The sequence below is a fragment of the Ornithodoros turicata genome, chromosome 5 (assembly GCF_037126465.1).
Source record: "Ornithodoros turicata isolate Travis chromosome 5, ASM3712646v1, whole genome shotgun sequence".
NCBI classification, from domain to species: Eukaryota; Metazoa; Arthropoda; class Arachnida; order Ixodida; family Argasidae; genus Ornithodoros; species Ornithodoros turicata.
This window is the reverse complement of record NC_088205.1, coordinates 47,017,372-47,032,275: the sequence shown is the minus strand read 5'-3', so window position 1 is coordinate 47,032,275 and position 14,904 is coordinate 47,017,372. Positions and strand designations below refer to the sequence as shown.

At 47.1% G+C, this 14,904-nt stretch overlaps 1 protein-coding gene across 2 annotated transcripts in view; it reads left to right on the top strand.

The window, feature by feature from the left end:
• LOC135395984 (neprilysin-1-like) overlaps positions 1 to 14,904 on the top strand; it is a 207,236-nt gene that overhangs the window by 21,950 nt on the left and 170,382 nt on the right. Inside the window, exons 3-6 of one of the 2 annotated variants that reach the window (XM_064627063.1) lie at positions 1,916 to 2,035; positions 2,095 to 2,298; positions 9,287 to 9,535; positions 9,593 to 9,763. In XM_064627063.1, the coding sequence (XP_064483133.1) occupies positions 1,916 to 2,035; positions 2,095 to 2,298; positions 9,287 to 9,535; positions 9,593 to 9,763 (744 nt within the window). Of the gene's footprint in view, positions 1 to 1,915; positions 2,036 to 2,094; positions 2,311 to 9,286; positions 9,536 to 9,592; positions 9,764 to 14,904 lie in introns of both variants that reach the window. The other variant, XM_064627062.1, reaches the window with a different exon arrangement.

The following is a 14,904-nucleotide window of genomic DNA, read 5'->3' as shown; positions in this document are numbered from 1 at the left end:
AGCGGACCCGGAGAGATCTCTCCTATATTGCCAAAGCCTACCATGTCTATCACGTAGCGAAAAGCAGTGATGACGAGCTCGTTGCGGGGACTTTCACTGTTGAAACATTCCTTCTCCACTTCTTCCCAAGAAGCGTGGGTGCGGGGACAATTTTGTAACGAGTGGTAGCTGAACATCTTCATGTATTGATGATGCGAGCGCAGTGCGCGCTGCCTTTATACAGATAAACATGCGCAAAGAAACGAGAGCGAAACCGAAACGAAGAAGCCGCCCGTTACCGCTAGGAGCGCGCAGTGGAAGGAGCAGAGAGTGAAACCGAAACCACCCGCGGTCCGGTGAACGGACAGCGCAGAGGGCGCTAGGAGCGCGCGCGCATGCGTAGCTGCCGCGGCGCTGCTCCCCAGTCACTTGCTCGCTGTCTGTCGTGGAAAGCAAGACGTGTGCTCGGTTGCTCCGCAGTCCCCGCGTCCTGTCTGCTCAGTTTCTGCCTGGATCTCGGATGGAGCAGTCGCACTGTCGCCGCGGGGGAAAAGGTGAGTGATTTGCCGATGTTTGCACGTTGTTTTACCGCGCTCCTTTTCTCACATGTTTGCCGTGCCCCGTGTTTAGACTTGTTTAGCAGTGACCAATGAGTGATTTGCCGATGTTTGCACGTTGTTTGACCGCACTCGTGTTAAGCCTTTTCTCGCATGTTTGCCGTACGCGCATGTTTAGACTTGTTTAGCAATGAGGAAGCCTTTTTTCGTGTGTTCACATGTTTAGCGATGTGTGCCCTCTGGTTCCCGCCTTGTGTTAGCTGCATAGTGTTGTGACGCTGTGGTTACACCTAACCTATCGCCCCCGTAAGCCTTTTCCCCGATGTGTACTGTTTTCTCTGTGCTGTTTAGCAGTAGCGGTTAGACCTTTTCTCTCGCATGACTAGACTTGTTTAGCAGTGTTGCCATTTTTACCTGCCGCTAGTATCTTGTTGTTCTCTGTCTTTCTTGCATAGAGCTATGATGGTGGCGCCATCTGGTGTGATGCCTTGCAACTAAGTGGCCACCTGTCGTCGATCTCTGCAACTGCCCGTCGCCAACTACCAACATGGCGGGCGCTGGCCACTCGGGCATTGCGGAGCGGTTTCTTCGCCACGGTGTCGTTGATTTTCTAATGAATTGTTTCGCTCCACTCTATTTCTATCTATTTTTTTCTTTTTTATGGACACAGGTTGCCGCCAACTCACAGCTTGGTCTGGACACGAGGTACATGCTCCCCAATTAGTGTAATGACTCCCTGGAGGGTGCTGATTAATGTGGGACCAGCTCCGGTGGCGCAGCGGTAACGCGTGCGCTTGGAGACTGGGAGGTCCGCGGTTCGAATCCGCGGGCCGTCTGTGCCGTCTGGGGTTTTTCCTGGGTTTCCCTCAGATGTGTAATAGGCGTATGCCGGCACAGTTCCCCTGAAGTCGGCCCATGGACGCAGCTATCCTCCCCCCGAGCGGATTCCGCTCGGTCTTCCACTTCACCCTTTCCTCTCCTCCTCTCCACCACCTTTCCCTTCCCGAGAAACATGCCGCCTAATCAGGCAGGCAGACCTCTCGGGTTCCTCCCAACGACACTCCTCCTCCTCCTCCTCCTCCGATTAATGTGGGGGTCCCAATTAGCCCTAATTGCTAATTAAATCATGTTTAGACGAAGTTGTGAGTTGGAGGCAGTCCATGTCCAGTCCATACTACTTGCATATTGTTTAAGTATATGTTGAAAATACATTTCGGACGTCTTTCATTCTAAAGGATCGCGTGCATTACTCGTTGTTTTAAGTACCAGTGTCATGAATAAATCGCATTATTTGCATCATATGATTGGTCTACTCGTGAATCTCTGTTCAAAATCGGGATGTGTTTATTGCATGTTGATGTCCGGCGTTTTCGTCTTAGGACAGTCGGGAAGATCTAAAGGCAGCGATTGTCAAGCAAGCCCTTCTAACAAAGGCTTCGCAAGGTTCGCAAATTCCTCAGCAGAAAGCTGTTAATTTCTTCGAAAGCTGCGACATTACGGTATGACAGATGGTCATATAGAGCTGCAATTAACTCGAACTGTTACTCACCTCATGCAGCCTGCTGGTGATGCAGAGACGTTTGGGTCGTTTCTGAAGGAGCTGAAGCTTCCATGGCCTGCAACTCACCCGGATGTAAATGCTCTTGATATCTTGATGGAGCTGTCCGTACGCTGGAACTTCCCGGTACTGTTCAACGTCTTTGTGAGGACGGATGCAACTAGGTCCGTGGTCTTCCAAACCAGCTTCTTGGAGTTCGATGCGGTAGAGTATCTTGTACGCCACATAACAGGAGTATCGCATGTAACTAAAGCCGCACATTTTAAAATATTTCCTTCATTTCTACCAATTCGCAGTGCTAGTTTGTGTGAATAACAAGAGGTGAGTGCGGGTAAGCAAACTTGGACCCGCACCCACACAGGACCCGCGCGTGTGTGACCCGCTCCCACATCCGCACCCGCAAGAATTTAATCTTGGCGACCCGCACCCGCAGTGCTGTCTGCATACCCGCATACCAACATTGGGACCCGCAGGGGGAAGTGAGCGGTATACTCACGGTCACGATTTGTGGGTAGGAATTCGCGGTCGCTGCGGGTTGCGGGTAAAATGCGGGTGTACCCGCAATGCGACCGCGGGTAATGCTGGTATACCCTCATTACCCGCACTCCATGGCCAACTAAGTGATCCCTCTCTGTCACACGCGAGCTCAGCAGTGCCCTATGTCGTTGGCCGTATAAAGCCATGTGCCAGACTCCAGCAGAGAACTGCTGGCGAGCGAGTTCGATTATTAATGCAGATATTTATTTATTTATTTATTTGAAAGATACTGCCGGCAATCTCTTGATGGCCATGGCAGATGAGGTGAGTACACTACATACAACACATACAACATACGGCTATACACAGAGCAAAATGTCAAGTGTTAAACACCTGAAGTCAAGAAAGAAAGTTAGCCTACAAGACCATGTAAAAACCGGGTTGGTGATGAAATTTGTGTAAGACAAAAGGGCAATTTGTTCCATTCTCGTACAGTACGAGGAAAAAAAGAAAATTTAAACACATCTTTATTGCAACGAAACTCACGGATTAATTTACTATGTTTCAGTCTTGTGGATCGGCTCGAATTGTAAGTTATGTAATCGCAGAACTTGAGCCCATTAGTACCGCTAACTATATCGTGCAAAAGCTTGAGACGCCGAATTTTCCTGCGTTGAGCCAGGGTTGGCAAACCAGATTTAGCATAGAGTGAAGTCGAAGATGTGGGCTGACCATATGCATTATATATAAATCGAAGGGCTTTTTTCTGCACAGATTCTAGCATGTTAGTATGCGTCTGTACGTAGGGATTCCAAAGAATATCTGCGTACTCTAAAATTGGCTGCACTAACGTAGTGTAAGCCGTCAGCTTCGTTGCAGACGTACAGTGGCGCATCGTCCTCCTCAGTGACCAAAGTTTACGGGATGCTTTGGTAGCAACTTGTTCAACATGCTCGGCCCAGCTTAGGTTTGATGGTATTGATACACCAAGGTATTTTTGGTTCTCCACTTTACTCAACACAGTAGTGTTAATTCCATACGGAAAGGACAACGAAGTTTTCTTCGTTGTAACACACATGAACACGCACTTTTTCACATTGAGCTCCATCTGCCACATTTCACACCACGTAACAATGGATTGCAGACAGTTGTTTAATTTGACTTGGTCGTTAGTGGTGTTTATACTAGAATACAAAATGCAATCATCAGCAAAGAAACGACACTGGATTCCCGGAATGGCGATGCAAAGGTCATTTATAAAAATTAGAAACAGCAACGGTCCAAGCACGGACCCCTGTGGTACTGCGGAGAGAACTGCCAAGGAATGCGAATGGGCTCCACCAACACTCACGAACTGCTTACGACTAGTAAGATAGGAGTGAAACCATTGCAGTATACGATCATTACTTATCATGTTTTTCAATTTATACAACAGCTAAGTGTGCGAAACTCTGTCGAATGCCTTTGATAGATCTAAAAACACAACTTCCGTTTGACCACCTTCGTCTACAACAGAGGCAAAGTCATGAACTATGTGTACAAGTTGCGTAACTGTCGAGTAACCTCGCCTAAAGCCGTGCTGCTCTTTCACCACGAAATCACTTTCTTCCAAAACGCTAATTATGTGTTTAAAGACAATATGTTCCAGAACTTTGCTACTAGTACTTAGTAGTGATACCGGCCTGTAGTTAGTAATGTTTGATTTATCACCGCTTTTAAATATTGGTACCACTTTGGCTACCTTCCAGTCAGACGTAGAGAAATCCAGCGAACCGGTAGATGTTCCAGTCAGACTGGATTTCACCCGATCTTAAACTGGATTGGTAGATGACACAAAGAAACTTTGAACACCACTCTGCATACCGCTGTAAAAAAGCATTGGGTATCCCGTCTGGACCACACGCCTTCTTCGTGTCCAGCCGGAGGAGCCTATCTAAGACACCCTCTGTGAACACTTCGACATCGCTCAGACCAAAGCAGGTAGAAGAGAAAGGTGGTTCTGTACAGTCGTCGTTGGTGTACACAGAGGCAAACCACCCGTTGAATTCATCCGCGATTCTCGCGCCGTCGGCAACTGCCACCCCATTGAGTTTAATCTCTTTAATCTTGTTGTCCTTTTTAACCAGATGACGCCAGAACCGTCTTGGATTATGTTTAAGAAAGTCGTGCATAGTAACATTAAAGAAGTGGAAACGAGAACGGCGTACTAGTGAACGCAATTTTTGACGCAGTACCGGGAGTGAGCCTTTGTGCCCTGGATGGAACCATTCTATCCTATTTATTTTACGTTTCAACTGTAAAATCTCACGTGTTACCCAAGGATTACGCTTCTTCCGCTTCACTGTGCGCAATGGCACAAACTTTTCGATGCACTCCAGGGCCAAATTCTTAAAGAAAAGCCACCTTTTGTCAACAGAGACTGCGGTATCCTCACAAAGCACAACAAATCGGTCAAAAGATTCTTCCAGCATGTCCACAACATCAGTACCACTTGCCCTGCTGAAATCACGATATTTGTCCCCCAGTTAATTGACATGTTCAATGTGCAAACAACTGCATCGTGGTCAGATATTCCGTCTGCGATCGACACATCAATTAGCGTATTTGCTGCAGCGTGAGACAAGAAAACGAGGTCAATCAACGACTCGCCATCATTGGTCCTACGCGTGGGAGCATCTACCACCTGCGATAAGTTGTTATCAAAAGCGATATCAGTTAAGAGCCGAGAGTGTTCACATCCAGCTGCAGGCAACATGTTTTTCCAGTCTATTAGCGGGAGGTTGAAGTCACCAGCCAAAATCACAGATGGAAATTCCTTAGATTTCGTGTCGAGAAAGTGGGACAATTCATGAAGTACATCTGTACTTGCTCGAGGGCACCTGTAGAATCCTCCCACCAAAATCGAACAAGTGTGACTCTTTACAGCAACCCAAACCATCTCGCACCCGTGGTCATGTTCAACAACTGATGCAGAGAAGCACTCCTTAACAAGTATGGCTACACCTCCTCCACGTGAACCACGGTCACAGCGGAAAACGCTGAATCCATCAGGAAAATCTCGTTATCTTGAATGCCTTCGTTCAACCAAGTCTCAGTCAGTACTGTAATATCAGGATCGAACGCAAGTAATATTGACTCCAGCTCCGCCACCTTGTTGACAACACTCCTCGCATTGATATTTAGCAACCTAAAGGGGCACCGTCAACACGTGTCGTATCAGACGTCAGATTGTCGACATGAATTTTGGCACCAAAGCGAAGCCGCCCAAGGAAAGGCCTAAAAAGGCAGCCTTCAGGCCATACATTGGGGCAAAGAAGCCTACCAAAATCAGCCTCCTGTACAGATATGTGGAATGAAGCGTATGACGCATGCCTCGCGGTTTGATATATATGGCTCTCTGTTGAATTGCAGTTTTATATGCATACGATTGAAGCCGTCCGACACACGTAGCCAATACTCAGAATTTCCATTGTTTTAAAATAGAAACAGCGGTAAAGTGGACGAGGAACTCTTCCCCCTGCGGGTCCCAATGCGGGCATGCGGGTATACAGACAGCACTGCGGGTGTGAGTCGCCCAGATTAAATTCTTGCGGGTGCGGGTCACGCACGCGCGGGTACTGTGCGGGTGCGAGTCCAAGTTTGCTTACCCGCACTCACTTCTAGTGGTGACTTTCTGTAAAGAGGAGTGAAGTGGCTTCACATAATTTGTTTTCGGATGCGTTGTGTTTAACAAATGAAACGAGCTCCCGCGAGAAATCGATGAGAGCAGGTGACCTGCAGCGTGCGAGAGGCCTCCGTTCTGCAGACCTTTCAAAAATCGTCCACTCGTTCAGAGAGCCCGTAAGAACCCCCACTCGAATGCTGGCACTGTTACTGGTATGCTCCTATACTCTAAGGGGGGGGGGAGTAAATAAGAGTAAATGGAGTGTAAGAGTAATGGAGTGGAGACCTTTACGCTCTTTCTATACTCTTTTCTGCCCATCTTTACTCTGATCACCCCGGCTTACTCTTCCTGCACTCTCTTTACCCTGTTATGACGACTATGACGTTACCATACCACGCTGAATACGCAGGTTCTCGTCCGTTGACTACCTGTACTCTAAAATCGCGGCTTCTGAGTAGAGATGCAAAATTTCCAGAAATTTTGAATCGCTCGAAAAAAAAAACGTCTTCTTTCTGTTTTTTTTTCTCGAAAAATTGAAAAAAAAATGGAAACAAACGCGGTTACCGCTGAGTCGAAGCATTGCCGGCCAAGCCACAGCATACAATGACCTAGAAACCTTAGTAGTGTTCACCCTCTAGGCATAAATGCAGAGCAGAGCATCCCATGAGACTGCTGTCTAGTCTGCGATAGGTAATTGGAACAACCGTTCCACGCCGACCAGAACTCCGACATTGTGTGAACGCGATGGCGATCGCTTGGAATAGCCAGACGGAGCTCTAAATTGGTGGTTGTTGGCGGATTAGAGGCACCTAAGGCACTGTTGGCCGGTTGGAACGCATCGAACGCACGAAAATTTACATTTTTCAATTTTGTCGCCTGTACATTTTGGTCAATTTTTCCGGAGACGAGGAAAAAAACCGAAAAGAACTGTTTTTTTCCCCAAAATTTCCGGTACGGTTTTTTTCCGGGGCTTCGCATCTCTACTTCTGAGTGATCGCCAAAGTATGTGCGTGTTAGTGAACCATTCTTTGTCAGACCAAGTCTCAACGTCTGTACGCCCGCTCATACAACCCCTCTCAGTGTTTAAACCCATCTCATTGTTCAGTGCGTATACGCCCTGGGCGACGTCATGCACAGGGCCTGAACGTTAAAGGGACATTCTTCATCAATAAAAAAAACTATAACAAACTAACGTAAGTGAAGGACAGTAACATTATTTTACCCCGCATCCAGGCAGAGTAATTTTTACTGCCTTGCAGGGTTAAGTTACACTACTGGGCGACAGTGTAACACGCTTTCGAAAAAAAGGAGTGAACATTATGCTAAAACGGAGTGATCTCAGTGACAAAGATTTTACACTGCATAAAAGTTGGGTATACTCTAGTTTTTCATAGCGTGTAGTCCATTGCTTCTCTGAAACCTGCAGGAAATTGATCCATCAGCGTTAAATGAGGGCAATGTTGCACTTTTTTGGATTCCGTCATCTCCGAATTCCGTGTTGTCGGCACAAAATTGAGGTAGAGGTTTTGGTAATAGTGTGACGACGATAAGGACGGTGGGCGCATGCAACGCGGCCCATGCGCATTCTGCGTCATTCAGCCATAAACGCATAACATCGTCACGACGCTGTGCTGCCTAACATTTGGTGGAGGTGCGGGCCGTCCACTGTCCTGGCGCTGCTGCCGCAGCCACGGAAGTCCCAGCCCTAAAGCCGTGATGCAGATCTGGAGCTGTGACCCGAAGATGCTGTGAACTGAAAGACGATGTGATGTGATGTGCCTCGAACTCAATGTGACCCCCAGACCACGCAAGTCCTAACCGCTGTAGCGGCAGCACACCGTGGACGTCGGTCAACGAATCCGACCATCTATAGGGAACATAGCGACACTTCACATTCGTCACCATCGTTGTTGTCACAACCGCGTCCTCGTCTCCCATCCATCCATCATCCGCCGGGGCCACCGTCCACGTCGTCACCGCAGCAACTTGGCTTGTCCCTCCTTCGCCACCATGTACCGTGCCCAGAAGGGCCACGTCTCCGGGAGGGGGTATTGTGACGACGATAAGGACGGCCGGAGAGTTGGCCTGCCGGGCACCATCACTTCTGGTAGACTCTGGTAAAATGCGCATGCGCTGTGGACGGAGGCCGCCATGAGGTTTACGGCGGCGCGGGATGGGGGAGTGGGTGGTGGGGTGTGAGGCGATCCAAAATTGGCGAGCGAAGGTCTGACGTGATGGATTTAAACCCGACGTCAATAAACTAATGTTTTAAGTAAGTTTGTCAATGCTGGCTAATAGCCAGTCAGGGCTATGTCGCTTCAAAAAAGTATCGTTCAGTTACGTATACTCACGGTATTCTCTGGCCTAATTCCGGAACTTTTGATGAGCTCACTATTTTGGTTCGTTGGCTACAGCAGCGCCCAGGGGCTGTATCAAAGCACTGGGCCGTTACCGTTGAGGAAATCTGTTTGATAGACATCTTGTGATTTTCCACCTCTATTATGTGCTTACGGTCACCCGATACGTACGTGTTATCCTGATGTGATCTTCATCTTCCACCCCGCTGCTACCTCCCGCTTTCCCGCTGCTACATTTCTCGTCCTCTCTACTTCATTTGTTTAGGTCTTATTAGGACAGCAATAATACCGTGTCACGACTCACATCCGCGATTTGATCTTGTTCCTATCATCTTCATCTGGTTAAATCTGGCCAAATTCTGTAATTCTGGCACAGACCAGAGTACTGTCTAGTACCCTGTTCTCGACAAAGTGAACCACGAAGCTCAGTATGAAATAAACATCCTCACTTTGTGTTGCAAAGCTGCTAACTGCTATTTCAGTTTTAAGCTAATATGGTACACATATTCCTCACCGCCTGATATTAACATTCCACCTTCAGCCTTCAGGTGCTACCTGCTGGCAAGGCGGAATATGTTGCGTTAGCTGACACTTCCTTCCTTCCTTCTTAGTTTGCACTTTTTTCTAAACTAACTGCGATCCGGGTCTATACCATTGCCAATGGGTGTGATTGAATGCGTTTGGCCGGTTTCAGCATAATGCGGATCCATGGACAACGCTGAGGAAAGTGGAATTCCTGACTCCTCCGAACAAGGATGTTATTGCCAAGTTGGCTGCAATCCTGTCGAAGAAAACTCCGGACGAAGGGTTCTCAGAACGCATGGAGCAAATCCAGCGGAGAGTCAGTCTCGTATTACTCAATGCAACACAAACGAAGCGCTCTGAAGGGGAAAAATATACCAGCGTGACGCAATTTTCCAATACAAATACGCCAAAGATTGAGGTGGGTAAGACATCAATCTTATTGAGGTGACCAACTTTAAGCGCCTCTTCATTTTAGAGGACCACGTGGGTGAAGATGGTTAACAAGGGGCTGGATATCAAGCTCTCAATCACCCATTTCGACCCAGTTTTAGTGGACAGAAAGGGCTATATGCGTGCCATTGGCGAGCTTTTGGATAGCACACCAAACGATGACCTTCTACTTTACACTGGTCTCGTAGTTGTCATGGTAATATGAGCGTTTTCTCTCATTCTTGTACGGGATACTGTCCCGCACATTCGCATAGCACTTTCATTGGTAACACTTGAAGAAAGTCCTTATTCGCAGAATATGTTTTCGGACTGGTAAGGGACAGTTCAATTATATACAAAATTAAATATTTTATTGGTTGGATGTGTAATACTACTTCCGTGCTAAGTCAGGGAAAGCAGCGGGCGCATCATTGAATTCTATCGGGGCGGCGTTCCTATACGGCAGAAAACACCTGTTGCTTAGATTTTGTACTACAACCCTCATGTAGTGACATCTGCAAGAATATAATTTATAAACTTAATAAACTCGTGAAGATACTGTTAGATGTTACGCGGAATTTGTGAATGCTACATAAAGCAACGTGGCGTCACACGAGAAGAGTATAAATGATGCGAGTACAGATGCTGTAAATCCTTCAGTTTTGTGACCCCAATTTTCACGAATCGGCCATAGGGTACACCTTCACGGCCCCTAAATCCGAAATATAGGTGCGCAAGATAGACGCAAAAGGCCGTGGCTTGACTGCCCGACTTTGTGATACGCCTGCGATTGTCCTTGAAGGGACAGTACCATTCGGAAGGCCATCTATGAAACCGATACCACTATGTTCTGCATCTGCCAACAATCTACTTGGCAAGTTTTTTGTCCGAAAAGTGCTTATGGGTAATAGAGGGTTTTAGTCATAGATTGAAAAGTTACCCGTCAAAAAGAACTCGTTACATGATAAGTTACTGTGTGAAAAATGTAACTAAGTTAATAACGAAGTTCTTCAGCCTGAAATGTAACTCGCAGTACAGAGTTACTTCAAAAAAAGAACGAGTTACTTCCAAGTTACTTGGGAGTTGGGACACAAAATAGCATTACGAAGGTGCAGCGCGAGTGAGCAGTTGAGTTAGACCCTGAGTTGCCTGCGGAGGAGTGCAACACGCTTAGATCGTTTTCGTTTATGTCCAACAATAGACCTCTCCCTGTTTGTAAACAAATGACGTCATAGTGTTCGACAGCGCCACAAATTTGCTTGAAATGAACTACGCTCGAAGCTAGAGGTGAACAAGGTCGCACACGAAAGCCACGGTCTTGAGGGGATTACGATATGGTACGAAAGGGACGCGACCCTCGGTCCTGCTTTTCTTTCAATGGGAGGCAGCGAACAAGTGCCCGTTCGTGGAACCCAGCCCTTTCCTTCCGATTTGTTTCGATTCAGACTGTCTACCAATGTCATGATGACGTTTCTCTGGTAGAGGTCTACTCGAACGCTTTGCATCTTACTCCCTTTGTGCGCACAATGGTTCAGCTTCATTTCAATGGCAGCGGTTCTCACTTCCTGAATAAAATACTGTCATTGATTGAATCTCACGTTTTATGGTAAAAAAATGCCATGAAGGAACCGGAGAGAAAGCAAGAAAATATGTGGATGTGAGTGAACAGCGAGTTAAAAGTAACTTGGAACTTAAGTTACTTTGGCAAAGTTATCTGAAAAAGGAACGAGTTCCTCTGAAAGTTAGCACGGCGCAAAAGTACCGAGTTAAATTACAAGTTACCAAAAAAAGGAACTTAGTTACAGTAACGAGTTACTTGTAACGAGTTACCTCGAACTCTGGTTTTAGTAGACCATTTTTGCATCTCCGACACGATACCCGGTACAGCGGCAGTCTCATGGCGCATGCGCGATACTATCGGAGCTCAGCTAGCGTGTTGCCAATATGATCTCCTCGAGTAATCCAGACCTCGTTTGACTAGTATATCGGAGGTGTCACGCGGGCTGTGAGGCCCCGCGAGAAGAGGAAGAAGACTAGGACAACTACGCGAGAAACAAGATGGTGGTGGGACTCCCGTAGCATATTTATGCTGCTCAAGGTGATTGCGAGTAACCCTTTCGTGGATGCAACGAAATGGATCCTCCTCAATGTGTAACATCGAAAGGCTTCACGGTTCAAAGGCGGTACAGCAGGAAAGGCGCCGTCCAGACGCCCTGTAACTCTAGAGGCTCATTCACACATGCGTTTCAAAAAGCGGCGCCGCCTCCGCATTCGCGGAGCAGGAAGGGGCTATCACACATGGCCGAGCCGCCACCCTGCAAACGCGCTTCGTTGTTGCTGTTGCTGCGTCAATATGGTACTGATATGTCCAACTCTCTTCCTTCAAATTTACATTGTGAAGCATGTTATCTATTCTACCACTCACACAATTGTACTTCGACGCCTCGTGACTCCTCTGGCTACCCGCCAACGGGCCGCTGACATCCCCCCCCCGTCATGCTGAGCAGAGGTGAACCAGCGTTCGCTTTCCGCATGCCTTCACATATCTATCGTCACGATGCCGCATTAGCTCATCGAATGCCCCTCGATGTAGCCTTCACAGCACAGTGGCGCCACCGCTTGAGACAAGTTGCCACTCCCCAATGCGGTGCTGTTGAAGATCTAGAGCACATTCTTCTCCATTGCCCACACTACCAACCTTCCCGAACCGTACTCTCCGCATCCCTCAACGAGCTAGTCTCCCACCCCGTCTCTCTCACAAAATTGCTTGATCCCTGGCCACATCCAGCACACCAACGCTCTGACCTCAAGGCTCTCTTCACCTTTCTGGACACCACAGCACTTCGATTTTTATTGTGAAGGGGCTCATTATTTAATTCCCCGCATCACCACCAGCAATGGGGTAGAGTATCGTCCCCGGCAATTAAACTCCCCAGCCATCATCCCGTAATAAAGTTGCTGTTGTTCTATTTTACCATTTACGAGCACTCTGCTCAAGGCCGGACCGAGGATTACGGATGGGTTGCTGACACAGTTCCCACAACAGGTTATACAAAGTGTCTCTCTCAAAAGCCTTCGGTGAGGGTCCCCTTCAGAAGCTTTTACAATTGTTTCATGCGCTTCTGAAGTGGACCCTCGCAGAAGTCTTTTGAGAGAGACACTTTGTATAACCTCTTGTAGGAACTGTGTCAGCAACCCATCCGTAATCTTAATTCCTTTACTTGTAGCCAGCGTCTTTATCAAGAAACAATGCCAGTCAAAGCGGATAATCCGCGTGTGTCTCTCTTTCCTTCTACACTCTAAGAAAAAAGGGGAGTCGCGAGCAGAGATGGGCACCCTCACGAGGGCGTGCGAGGGTGAGGGTTTCCTCACCCTCACCTCACGATATTTGAGGTGAGGTGAGGTGAGGGCCAATTTCTCTGGTGATGTTTGAGGTGAGGAAAAATTTCAAACAAAATTTTGAGGTGAGGTGAGGAAAATCTTAAAACTTTTTCGAGGTGAGGTGAGGTGAGGAAAATCTTTTTAAACATTTTTGAGGTGAGGTGAGGAAATTTTCAATTTTTTTAGGTGAGGTGAGGAAAGATTTCAAAAACATTTTGAGGTTAGGTGAGGAAAACTGGGAAAATTTTTTGAGGTGAGGTGAGGAAAGATTTCAAAAACATTTTGAGGTTAGGTGAGGAAAACTGGTAAAATTTTTTGAGGTGAGACGAGGAAAAATTTATGAACGCGCACTTTATGAAAACTTTTCCCGCGCGTACACGGGATATCTTTCCTTCTTTCCGCAGCTTCTGTCTCTCATCTGGGCGGGGACTGGCCTCCTCTCTCGCCGCTGATCTGACGCCCGACTTTGCGCGTCATTCGCATACCCGCAACTGAACCTCAATTTCCGCGCAACTTTTACGGGTATAACAATCGTTCCACGAAGCGTTTTCTGTGATTGACTAGGCCAAATCCTCCAGCAAGAAGAAGAAGAAAAAAAAAAGAAGAACGTTACATTGACTAAGCAATTTCATGAGTTCAATTTCGAAAATGTATTTCAATGGCAAATTGATGAAACTATTTGTATTTGGTGACACACTAAATGTCCAGAAGAAAGTTGTTTACCCCATATTTTTCCGTTAAGCCGTTTTCTTATAATGGTCAAATGACACGTTTCGTGCCGCTCCCTGTATGCACTCACGCTTGAGGTAGTCTACATTGGCAGTCACTCAAAGCAAACGCGCATCGAATACACAATCTTCACATTGAATACACAAATAGATTTAAAAAACTGAGGTGAGGTGAGGTGAGGAAAATTTCAAAAAAATGAGGTGAGGTGAGGAAAATGTCGAAAAAAATTTTGAGGTGAGGTGAGGTAAAGTCCAAAATTCCTTTGAGGTGAGGAAAATTTCGAAAAGCATTTTTGAGGTGAGGTGAGGTGAGAAAAATTTTTCAGTGAAAAATTAAGGTGAAGTGAGGTGAGAATAATTTTTCAAAATTTTTTTGCGGTGAGGTGAGGTGAGGAAAATTTTTCTCCCAGAAAATTGAGGTGAGGGCGAGGCTGGTGAGAACAAACGCCCACCTCTTGTCACGACGAGTCAGATGGGCGCCTGACCCCCAAGTCGCCGTTTCTCTGGCAATGGACCCCCCCCCCCCCTTCCTTCTCGCACTCCTTCCAGCGGAATCTGTTGCGTGCGAGAACGAGAGGAGAGCGGACCCGTGGGAGCCGCTAGCAGTGCCCTCAAAACGTGAGACTGCGTGAAACGGCAGCTCGCATGCAGTAAAACGCATAGGTGAAAAATTTGCTCTGATAATGTGCCATGTATAAACAATGATTGTGCACTGCTTAGACTACTAAAAAGTAAGACGAAAAAGTAAAAACATGCACATACACGCATAATGCGCCTCTCAACTCATATTTGAGGCTCCGGGATTTGCCGCTCCACATTTTGGATCCCGTCAACGGATTTGAAAAATGCAGAAACGTCGCGCGAAGGTGGTTGCACTTGGTCTTTCTAGTTTTGTAACTTTTCGTTCATCATTTTCGCGGGACGTTTGCGTGAGGATAGCACGAGTGTCACTCTGTTTGTGAAATACAAGTCGTCGACAATGCAAAATCTCAGTGGGAGGCGATCACCGTGACCGTGCAGATGACGTGAGGTAAGCATTACGGGGCTCCAGCTTTCGATACCGTAACGGACAAACTGCTGATACAGGTAAATGGATCTCTGATTTCGTTGTATTGCATGCATTTTCTGCGCTTCTTTGCACAATGAATACAGGGACAGTTGTGCTGTGTGAGGAAGAGTGTGCATCAAAGGGTACACGCAAAAGTCGATCGTACAAACGCACATGCTTAGAAGATCTTGAAACAGTGTC